The sequence below is a fragment of the Otolemur garnettii genome, unplaced genomic scaffold (assembly GCF_000181295.1).
Source record: "Otolemur garnettii isolate 467f Iridium unplaced genomic scaffold, OtoGar3 scaffold00187, whole genome shotgun sequence".
Classification (NCBI taxonomy): Eukaryota; Metazoa; Chordata; class Mammalia; order Primates; family Galagidae; genus Otolemur; species Otolemur garnettii.
Window position 1 is genome coordinate 1,421,721 of NW_003852582.1, and position 11,751 is coordinate 1,433,471.

Below are 11,751 nucleotides of genomic sequence, written 5' to 3' on the forward strand. Positions count from 1 at the left end.
CATGAACTAAGAGTGTAAGAGTGTACACACAGAGAATGATGAAGCAGGATGGTTAAATGTGAACATGTGGAGATTTGTTTTACTTCCTTTGTAACTGTATGTCTGCAATTATTTCAAAATAAATTTTCTTTTTTTTTTTTTTGAGACAGAGTCTTACTTTGTGGTGGTCAGTAGAGTACTATGGCATCACAGTTCATAGCAACCTCAAACTCTTGAGTTCAAATGATTCTCTTGCCTCAGCCTCCATAGAAGCTGGGACTATAGACACCACAATGCCTGGCTGTTTTTAGAGACTGGATCTCACTCTGCCTCAGGCTGGTCTTGAACCAGTGAGCTTAGGCAGTCCACCTGCCTGGGCCTTCCAAAGTGCTAGGATTATAGGCTGCCTCAGAATAAAATAATTTTAAAAGAGCTAGGTGCAGTATCTCACACCTGTAATTTTAACACTCTGAGAGGCCAAGACAGGTGGATTGCTTGAGTTCTCGACCAACCTGAGGAAGAGCAAGACTCTGTCTCTACTAAAAATAGAAAAATTAGCTGGAAAATAGTGGTGCACACCTGTAGTCCCAGTTACTTGGAAGGCTAATGCAGGAGGATCGCTTGAGCTCAAGAGTTTGAGGAGATTGCTATAAGCTATGATGTCACAGCACTCTACCAAGGGCAACAAAGTGAGACTGTTTCAGAAAAAAAAAAAATCAAAAAGAAAGCCAAGAGACTGTAAACCTTACCCATCAAAAATTCAGTTCCATTTACTGCCATATTTGCTAAAATAAGCCTTTTCTCTAAGGTGGTCTTTCTTGTTCCAGAGTGTTAGGAATATTGGCTATTTGCTTTAACCTTTACCCATTTAGCTACCTTATCAATCCAATCACTTAGGTATAGGAATATATTTCAGTTAAGTAAGATTTTGTTTTTGTCAATGTGATTATGTTATAAAACTGCCACATATTAAGCGGACTTCTGATGCTCTCACTTTGAAAGGGACAGTGTTATTTTGGTAAACAAGATTTCTTTCTTCCCCAAGTGAAGATTTTTATCTTTTGTTCTTTTCTGCCTTCTGTTCAGGTCTGATGCCTTTACCAGCAGGACTGCCTAACCTCCCCAACCTCCCCAACCTCAACCTCAACCTCCCAGCACCACACATCATGCCAGGGGTTGGCTTATCAGAACTCATGAACGTGGGTATGTTATAGATCTTACCCTTGGGGACTCTATAATAAAAAGCTTTGTTCAGGAAAGCCAGTCCTCTAGTTCAGTTTTTTCTAGAAAGGGCAAATTTAACAAATTTCATCTATTTCAAATAAATTCATCTGTTTTGTTTAAAAAGCTTCAGCAGAAAGATGAAAGTCTTTCTGATTCTCTGGGGTCTGGCTGCCTCTCCTCCTCACCCTGCATACTGACAGTTCGAGCCCCGGAAAGGCCAAGTGTAGCAATAAGGTACAGTGGCGGGTTCTGCTGCCCTGGCTTTGATGGAGGTGTTCAGTTCACTCAGTAGAGGTGAAGGAATTCCCAGTATTTTGTGTGTATTTGAGGCAGCCGCCACCAAGAGTAAAGTGATATAGCCCAGACAAAGAAACTTAGGGCATACAACTGTCACCCCTACTCAGGTAGCTTGGGTTTTTATTTGATAAATACTCCCTTTTTTTGTTGTTGTAGTTTGACTGGGGCCAGGTTTGAACCCACCACCCTCGGTATATGGGGCTGGTGCCCTACTCACTGAGCCACAGGTGCCACCCAATATTCCCTATTTATTAACAGATGTTTTTATAATCAAAACTGAGAAATTTTAGCTAGAGATAGCTGTAATAGCAGATATTCAGTTGTCCACATTGGAAATGAAGCAGCAGCATCTCACAAGTCTGCTTGCACAGTTAATGATTACCCAGATCGTTAGTAGTTTGATGCATCAGTGATTAACCAGAGTGATCTTGCAACACCCGATATACATTGTGGCATTCATTTCTGTCTGGATTGTAATTGTCCCTCTTGTAACCCACACCATCTGTATATATTTATTAACCTTAGTTTTCAGTGCAAGGGTTTGAAAAACAAAAGAAGTACTAGTAAACTCAAACTCCCAGTTACTGTCGATCATTCCCGCTGTCTTGTCTTCTGTGCCTATATTCTGACTCCTTCTCCACCCTCTCCCCAGATTTGATAGGCTGTAAGAGGAGCAAGGGTTTCACCAGCCCCAAACCTGTGTTTTACAGGTGTCTTTCCTTTGTTTCTTGATGTAAGACTTCTTTCCTATATTCTGCACCTTAAAGTCATCAGAACAAGCCCATCGAGTGTAACAGAAACAGTTGTCAGTCACAGGGCTTACCCTTTGGCTTGGTAACTCTGAGGAGTCTCATAGAGGGACTAAAATCCAAGCCCCTCCCTTCCGCAGCCCTGTGCAGCATAGCCCCTGCATCTCTCCGTGGTATAACCCAGCTTGCAGCCTGCCCTGGGGAACAGGAGTCCCCCATCTAACACCCAGTGTAGCTGCCCTGCCTGTTGTGCGGGTGCCTGTCCATCCCGCTGAAAGGGTGGTTCTTCCCTCAGTGCTGGGCTGAGTCCCATGGAGCTTCAAAGCCCGAGGAACCTGTTTTCCTTTCCAGCCATTGCAGGAAACACTTAACCTTATCATGGCTTCCAACTGGAGATAAGCAAAGGTTATGATTTGTGTTTTCTCTCTCTCCTCAGCTTCAGTTTCCTTAATGAAATGCAAATAACAATCATTTAACAATGACTACTGCTCTTTTAGTGCTGGGAAGATATGTGATTTTTGCCGTTTTTGTCCTAGGTTTGCCACCTCTTGCGTCCTTGCCTCCCCGCAACTTACCTGGCATTGCACCTCTCCCCATGTCATCTGAGTTCCTCCCGTCATTCCCTCTAGTTCCTGAGGGCGCTCCTGCAGCAAGCTCAGTGGAGCTGCTGTCTTCCCTCCCACCCACCGGCAGCCCACCCTCCGATCCTGTCACGACTACTGCAAAGGCAGATGCTGCCACCTCACTCACTATGGATATGACACCCCACAGTTCCAAGACCCCCACCACTGTTGAGGACAGAGTCAGCGACTCCGCTTCAGCCAGCGAGAAACCTGTTTCTGCAGCTGTGGATGCAAATGCTTCTGAGTCACCTTAACTTTGAACCAGTCGTTGGAATTGGCGTGGTATATTCATTTAAACCACGGAACGTGTCTGGAGATGCAAACTATCATTAATTTCATACTAGTTTGTACCCTATCTGTAGGCATCCTGTAAATAATTCCAGGGGGAAACTAAGCAAGAGGACATGGGCTTATATCCTGCCAAGTTGGGGTAGGGCTCATAGGCCAGGGAGGGAAATGGCAGAAAGTGCTTGTATTTTAAACAACCAAAAAGAATTGTAAGGGCGGCTTGCTGCCAGGCTTCCACTGCCGTTCTTGGGGTGTACATCTTTGGGAAAGGTGGTGGCAGGGCATCTGCTGGGTTCCCTGTGCCCCTGCTGCTCCTTCTGTAAGAAAAATGAAATATTTTATGCCTACTATTCACATGCAACATTTCTTGTACTTTGTAAATCATTTGCAAGAATGCAGACCACCTCACTAAATCATAAAAAGGAAAGGATATTTTAGGATGCGAGTCACATCTCTATTAAGGTTTACACAAGAATTCCAACTGAAGATATCTATTAAAGTTACACAACATACATTGTTAACTGAACATCTTTTTATTCAGCCTATACACAGATCCTTGTTTTTGAGCTCTCAAAATTATTCAGACAACATTTTGTAACTGCTGCTGTTGCTTTCTATGTCCACCATAAAATGGCATTTGAAATAAAGGAGACGTTGCAGAGTTTTAAACCAGAAGGTGGCACTTTGTGGCTACTTAACACTCTCGCTATGCTGGGAAAGGATAGAAACAGCAATAAATGACAGTCATTTTACTTTTCTTCTTGTGTTACATTTAAATTATACCTTTTCATTGCCTTGTGTGTCCTGTTCCTCACTAGGATGTCACGATTCTTTAAAGTAGTTTTCTCACTTCATTTCCTCCTAGGTCTTCTAAGAGATAATAAGTTAACTGGAACTGATTTATTGAATGAAATGTTTATTATATTCCTGTTTTTGAAATAAGACAAAAGTGGTTCATCATTAGCACTCATCCCCTAGGGTGAAGGACACTGCTGAGGTGGCAGTACCTGCCACCCGCCCCTGACCGCTCGCTGGAAGTACCGTAGTTATCAGGCCGGCCTGGAGCTCTAGTAAGAAGCCCAGTGCCAGCCAGTTAAAGGATATATCCACTTTGGAGCTAGGTTTGTACTTAAAGCTGAATGACAGAAGCAGCTTCACCTCTAATCCTAACTTCTGTTTGTACTATAAATGTTTCTAGAATATTTCTTCTAGTTAACGATTTAAATTTTTGAAAAAGAAAATATTCATAAAGTCATTTAAAATATAATTTTTGACTTTCCAGGGTAGGAAAAGTTGAGAAAGTTATTACTTTCTAAAAAATGCTCACATTAAAAAAGCAACAGTTGAGATCCCTTAGTGGAAAGCAAGTAATTTTTTAAGCTTTACAAAATTACTAAAAAAAAAAAAAGCAGTTCCTCCAGTACAGTTGTTTTGTTTTGTTTAAGACAACATCTAGCTCCTAGCTCCTAGCTCCTAGCTGTAAGCTGTCTTCCCAACTCATCCTCTTGAGTAGCCAGTGCAGTGGTTCTTAATTCTTGTGGGGTCACAGTTCTCATTTGAGAATGATGACAACCTGGACCATCTTCCAGGGCAAATGTCCATAAGTATGAAACAAGTGAGCTCTAGAGAGAGAGGACCTTTTCTGTTCTGTTTTATATTTAGTCCATTACTGAATGTACTTACCTGGGAATAGCTGAGCTGAGCTCATTTTCTGAAAACTCCAAAGACCAAGAAACAACCTGGTGGCCTCTTCCTATGTGCAAGGTGCCCTCTGAAGCTGATGGCTCTGCCATAGACATCTGAGTGTTAATGTTGATGACTGCTGAACAAATGTGAGGCCCAACAGCTGCTGGAGCTGCAGTCATGCCATGGAGGCGCTGCTGATCCCACCCTTAAGGAACTTACCTTTGAGACAGGAAAACAGGGTGACTTGATGAAAGTACATGTAGCAAGTGAGTCTCAGAGGAACAGATGGGTGCAGAGGCTGGGTGAAAGAACATTCTCTGGCAGCTGAAGGAGACTGGGCCTACAGTTTAGCAAATGGAGAAGGGATTTAATGCCAGGCTCTCCTTTAGAGGGTCTGAGGCAGGAAGATTGCCTGAGGCCAGGAGTTTGAAAGTGAGTCTCCTCTCTGATTAAAAAAAAAGGATCAGTTCTACCCTAGAGCTCACAGTAGGAAAGCCCCAGATGTTTCACCCTTCAATAATCTGTTGGCTGTAGGTACATTTCATTAGAAAATAAAATACCGGCTCGGCGCCTATAGCTCAACCACCCCCACCCAGCTAAGGCGCCAGCCATGTACACCTAAGGTGGCGGGTTCGAATCCCCAGCCCGGACCCGCCAAACAACAATAATGGCTGCAACCAAAAAATAGCCGGGCGTTGTGGCGGGCGCCTGTGGTCCCAGCTACTTGGGAGGCAGAGGCAGGAGACTCGCTTGAGCCCAGGAGTTGGAGGTTGCTATGAGCTGTAATGCCATGGCACTCTATCCAGGGGGACAGCTTGAGGCTCTGTCTCAAAAAAAAAAAAAAAGAAAAGAAAATAAAATACCTTTTATTTCAACAATTTCTTTGTCAAAGGTTTTTTTCTGGAGTGGTGTCTACCCAGGGCAACAGAGTGAGACTGTCATAAATAAATAAAACAAAAGGTACAGCTCAGCACCTGTAGCTAAGCAGCTAGGGTGCCAGCCACATAGACCTGGCGAGTTCAAACCCAGCCCAGGCCTGCCAAACAACAGCAACTACAAGAAAATACCCATTGTGGTGGGCACCTGTAGTCCCAGCTACTTGGGAGGCTGAGGCAAGAGAACTGCTTAAGCCCAAGAGTTTGAGCTTGCTGTGAACTTTGATGCCACAGACCTCTACCAAGGGTGACATAGTGAGCACTCTGTCCTGAAGGTAAAGGCCTTCCCTTTTTTTTTTTAAGAGACAGAGTATCACTTTGTCACCCTTGGTAGAGTGCCAGTGCCTTGGAGTCACAGGTCACAGCAATCTCCAGCTCTTGGGGTTAGGCAATTCTCTTTCCTCAGCCTCCCAAGAAGCTGGGACCACGGCTGCCTGCCCAACACCTGGCTATTTTTTGTTGCAGTTTGGCCAGGGCTGGATTTGAACCTGCCACCCTCGGGTGTATGGGGCCAGCACACTACTCACTGAGTCACAGGCGCCATTAGCCTTCCCTTTCAATTGACCATACAGCAAGGGTTTGATTCCTGGGCTCTTTAGTGTTTTTAAAAATATTTCCCCAGGGAAGGAGGTGAGAGCCGCTGCATAAACACTGATGTTTCTTCCCCTTGGCTGACAGTTGAGTCAGATATGAATGTATGGTAATAAGGCCACAGGGGGTCACTGTCCGCCAACACATTGGGTATTTACTCTCACCACTTCGCAACACAGGTTGGATGAGGGATCCTTTTAGTGCTCGTATTTTGCATTAGGTCTAGGAAGAACAATTTCCAGCATGGATAACCAGTGTTCTTTTATAGGCATATTGGCAATTAATGGAAGAATGGAGAATTAATGCCACAGTCAATTATGTGAGCACTAGAAGAACAGGCCAGCGGAAGGGCAAGTGGATCTACAGCCAGGCTGGCATTACCCTAGAAGCCCCTTACTCAGGGTGCAGCCCACTGCTGCGGTCTGGACAGAGTCCCCCACTGAGGAGCAGCTAAGAAGTGAGAAGTGCAGACAGCACTGTCTCCCTAGGGAGTTACATGAACGTCAAAGGAAACATGAGCATTTCAAAGTTCTCCGGGTTAAGATCACACCATATTTTCTGGCAATAAATAAATATAAGCCCATGCTCCAGAAAGGCCACTGGGCTTGGAATAATAACAGTAGCCAACATTTATTTGGTATTCCCTTTTCATGGAGTGAATAATGAGGTGAGGAGACAGAGCAAGCCCACCATGTGCAAAGCCTCTGGCAGGCACTCTGCCCAACAAACGAGGGAGCATACAGGTTCCCGTTGTTTGACGGGAAGACTTGTTTCCATTGAATTGCCTGTATATATTAATATTAAAACATGAATTGCTAAGATTTAAAAACCAGAAGTTTCTTATTTTTTTTTTTTTTTTTTTGAGACAGAGCCTCAAGCTGTCCCCCTGGGTAGAGTGCTGTGGCATTACAGCTCACAGCAACCTCCAACTCCTGGGCTCAAGCGAGTCTCCTGCCTCCGCCTCCCAAGTAGCTGGGACCACAGGCGCCCGCCACAACACCCGGCTATTTTTTGGTTGCAGCCGTCATTGTTGTTTGGCGGGTCCGGGCTGGGGATTCGAACCCGCCACCTTAGGTGTACGTGGCTGGCGCCTTAGCCAGTTGAGCTATAGGCGCCAAGCCTCTTATTTTTTCTTAAAGACAGGTTCCCCCTCTGCCGTCAAGGCTGCAGTGCAGTTGTCCTGATCACAGCTCACTCACCATAGCCTTGAATTCCTGGGCTCAAGTGATCCTCTCTTCTCAGCCTCCCAAAGCACTGGGATTACCGCCCTGGCCACCATAACCAGCCTTTCAATGGTTTCACATAAATGCAGGTTTCTGATTTCTCTTGAAAAGCCATCAAAAGCTATCTGGTAACGGATCAGTCCCACAGAGCAGCGAGTGCCTTACTCAATTATGTCCCCATGTTCCCCAAAGTCCAGCCTCCAGCAGGCATCCAGGGTGCACGTGCTGAGGCCAGGGAGGAGGATGAATATCCCTGGGAAACCAAGGCTTCCTGTCAGGGTCTGGAGCCATTGGGGATCTGGGATCAGAAATAGGGTCCTTCAGGGCCAGACACAATGGCTCACTCCTGTAATCCTAGCATTCTGGGAGGCCAAGCTGAGTAGATTGCCTGAGCCAGAGCAAAACCTCATCTCTAAACTAGCTGGACATTGTGGCCAGTGCCCGTAGTCTGAGCTACTAGGGAGGCTGAGGCAAGAGAATTACTTAAGCCCAAGAGGTTGAGGTAGCTATGTGCTGTGACACCAAGACACTTTCCTGAGGGTGATAAACTGAGACTCTGTCTCAAAAAAAGAAAAGAAAAGAAATAAGGTCTTTCATGAATTTCATTCTTTGGGATCCAGTGGGTCATGGTGGAACAGGGTTGACAAGACTTGAAGTAGTCACTTAGGCTGTAAACCTGAGGGAGAAAATAGATCCCTAGGAATTAATTCTAGCCTTTTCTCCTGAAGCCATATTCTGAGTCCCCAAGCCCATTAATTATTTACTTTAACAACAACTCTGTTGGAATTTATCATCAATTCTCTTCTCTGGGGACAAGGAATTGATTAGTAAGAGTTCATGAATCCCTGAATGGCTTTCTTGCCCTCCACTCTCTCCACCACCTCACTTCCTGATGACAGGCCCGTGTTTTACTGGTTTGAGAGGCTGTCCTGGTTTGAGACTGGCACTAAGAAGTTGGCTGGAGTTGGGCATGGTGGCTTGCACCTATAATCCCTAGCATTCTGGGAGGCCAAACCTAAGCAAGATCAAGACCCGTCTCTACTAAAAGTTGAAAAACTAGCCTGGCATTGTGGCAGGTGCCTGTAGTTCCAGCTTCTCTGGAGGCTGAGGCAAAAGGATTGCCTGAACCCAGGAGTTTGAGGTTGCTGTGAGCTATGACCACGGCACTCTAACATGGGTGACAGAGTGAGACTCTGTCTCAAAAAAAATCAAAGAAGGGCTCGGCGCCTGTGGCTCAAGTGGCTAAGGCACCAGCCACATACACCTAAGGTGGCAGGTTCGAATCCAGGTAGGGTCTGCCAAAACAACAATGACAGCTGCAGTCAAAAAATAGCCGGGCGTTGTGGTGGGCACCTGTGGTCCCAGCTACTTGGGAAGCTGAGGCAGAAGACTTGCTTGAGCCCCAGGAACTGGAGGTTGCTGTGAGCTGTGATGCCACAGCACTCTACCCAGGGGGATAACTTGAGGCTCTGTCTCAAAAAAAAAAAAAAACCAAAGAAGTACTTGCATTACAGTAGCTGGGGGCAGGGTTATGGGAACTTCTCGAGTCTTAACACATTCGTGTATTCCCAGAATTTTTTTAAAATTTGAATTAGTTTTCTTTTTCGTACGCGAGGCTGGCCACCAGGTGGCGCTGCGAGCCTGGGAAATTGGGGCCCCGCCGGATGCCGCGGGGTCTCCGGGCCGGCCTCGCAGGGCCCCGGGGCGGGGCCGGGCGCCGAGGGAGCAGCTCTAAAGGTGGCAGCGCTTTGTGTTGGTGGGAAGACCGCTCTGCTTCCAGCCGCCTTCCCACTGTAGACCTACTTCAGATGGGCGGGGGCTGTAGAAGAGCCTGGGTGTATTCACCAAAGGGATCCCCTTTCCAATAAAATTATAAAGGAAATGTATCAACCCAAGATTGTTAAAGCTGAAAAGCCTTTCAGTGGGTGTGAAACCCTCAGATACGTGCAGGAAGCGTCAGGTCTGAGGACTTCGCGGGCCGGTGCCGGGGCTGCCCCCTGCCCCTCCCCCAGCTCGGCCGGGCCCGGCCCGGGAGGTGCGGATCCCGCGGCGCGCGCCACCCTCCTCCCGACCCCGGCGGCAGAGCCGGACTGGCCAGGCCTGGGCTGCTGCTGCCACTCGGCTCGCGGATGCCGAAAATTCCTGCTCCACTGTCCAGCCCAAGGACCCCCAAGTGGGGTAGCTGAGTTGGGACCCAGGTCTGCTGAATCCAAAGCTTCCACTACACCGCCGACACGCCAGCGATGTCTGCCTGGTGTGGGGAGCGTAGGGGACAGGGCGCGCTCTGACACGGTAACTTCAGCTGGCGGGCCAGGGGAGGAGCTCGTAGGGAGCGGCATCAGGGCTTTGAAGGATGAACAGAGGTTCTCCTAGGCTGGCAAAGCGGAAGAGCATTGCAGGCAAAAGGAACAGCTCGCGAAAGACAGCGCAGGTATGTAGCACCTGTATGCAGGGGTTGTGGACCGATAAGTTGCTCTGGTGGTTGGGACGTGAACGGCGGAGTGTGGAGCTGGGACAGCTGCGGCTGAGGGAGGGGAGGGATGGTGAGAGGCCTTGAGTGTCGCGCCGAGGAGTTCAGACTGTCCTGTCCTGGGGACTTGAACAGCGGTGTCTTTTGTTTTTGACAGGGAGTACTTGCCCTTTTAAGATCAGCTGTCCGGAAAAACCTCCCTTTTAGCAACCAGAAGCCTTTCCAAATGATTAGGGTGACCAGATTTTAACATTTGTAAAGCGGGACAACATGGCGAGGGGGCGCCGGGCGGGGGACGGGGCAGGGCAGGGCAGGGCCTGACAACACTGCAAACTTTGATAAGCAGTTCTCGATAATCACTTCTCAACCATTATTTGTTATTATTACAGTTTAACATTATAAAATTAACAGAAATAATATAAAACTCATATTCTGGCAAAATAGCCACATGGCAGCCGAAAACCGTATATTCCTTTCCTGTTCTCTCGCCTGTTCGTACATTCTTTCCAAAAATCAGGACTTTTTTAAAACGCAGCGGGACGCAAGACAAATTGTTGAAAAGTGGGACGCCTGGTCACCCTACAAATGATATAGAACCCAGACCCCAATGGAGCTACTGGTAGCTTCCTTCTGAGCAAAGGGGGAAAGAAAGGGCATCCTCTAGGAAGGAGGCCATACTAAGGTGACCAGTCCTGATTTTCAACAATTTGTCCCGTGCCCCGCAGCGTTTTAAAAAAGTCCCGATTTTTTGAAAGAATGCACGACAAGCTAGGGAACAGCGGGAGAACGGGAAGGGAATATACGGTTTTCTGCTGCCATGTAGCTATTTTGCCAGGACATGAGTTTTATATTATTTTTGTTAATTTTATAATGTTAAACTTTAATAATAACAAATAATTGTTGAGAACTGATTATCGAGAACTGCTTATCAAAGTTCGCATTGTTGATCAGTTGTTAGAATTCCACCACCATTGTTTGGACTTAATCAACAATGGCATTTTTTGGCATTGGCAACAAAACATTTTGTAACTGTCTCTCAGACAATCGTACTGCCTGCTAGTGCTAGTTAAACAAGTGATGTCAACAAATCAGCTATTCATATCATCAGCTATCATCAGCTTCCTAATAATTTAGGTAAGTTATTTATTTATTTATTTCATGAATTTAGCAAACAGTACTCGTATTATTTATATTTTATAGTGTTGGCAAAGTCTAGTGCCAGCCTTGAAAGTGACACACTTATGAGGTATCATTATTAAAAATATATATTGATAAAGAAAAGAGTAAATCTTGGGCATCAGTAAAAATCACAATAGAGACAAATGATTAGAAATATTTCATCATTTTGAAACAAACCGTGTTCCACACAATAATGCACTAAAACTGTGGGATACGCGCTGTCATTACCAGGAACTAATGCTGCGACTGAATGCATTTTTTCTACGGTAAGTAAAGTATGGACATCAGGAAAATCACAATTAAGTGTTAAGACTTTGAAAGCCATTTTATGTGTGAAATATAATTTAACAAATTCTTGTGAAAAATTTCATGACCTTTTAAACGACAGCAATCTACTAAAAAAAAATTCACTCAAATGAGAAATATGCCAAAGAATAAAATAATACTATACATAATTTTTAAATGTATTGTATTTGTAAATTGTACTTATGTTGAAATTAAAAAATA

The 11,751-nt window shown here is 45.6% G+C and overlaps 1 protein-coding gene across 1 annotated transcript in view; it reads left to right on the top strand.

The window, feature by feature from the left end:
- Window positions 1–3,917, top strand: part of GORASP2 (golgi reassembly stacking protein 2) — a 36,487-nt gene extending 32,570 nt beyond the window's left edge. Inside the window, exons 9-10 of the mRNA XM_012812073.2 lie at window positions 1,066–1,182; window positions 2,786–3,917. Of these exons, the coding sequence (XP_012667527.1) occupies window positions 1,066–1,182; window positions 2,786–3,126 (458 nt within the window). The 3' untranslated portion in view covers window positions 3,127–3,917. The remainder of the gene's footprint in view (window positions 1–1,065; window positions 1,183–2,785) is intronic.
- The last annotated feature ends 7,834 nt before the right edge of the window (window positions 3,918–11,751 follow it).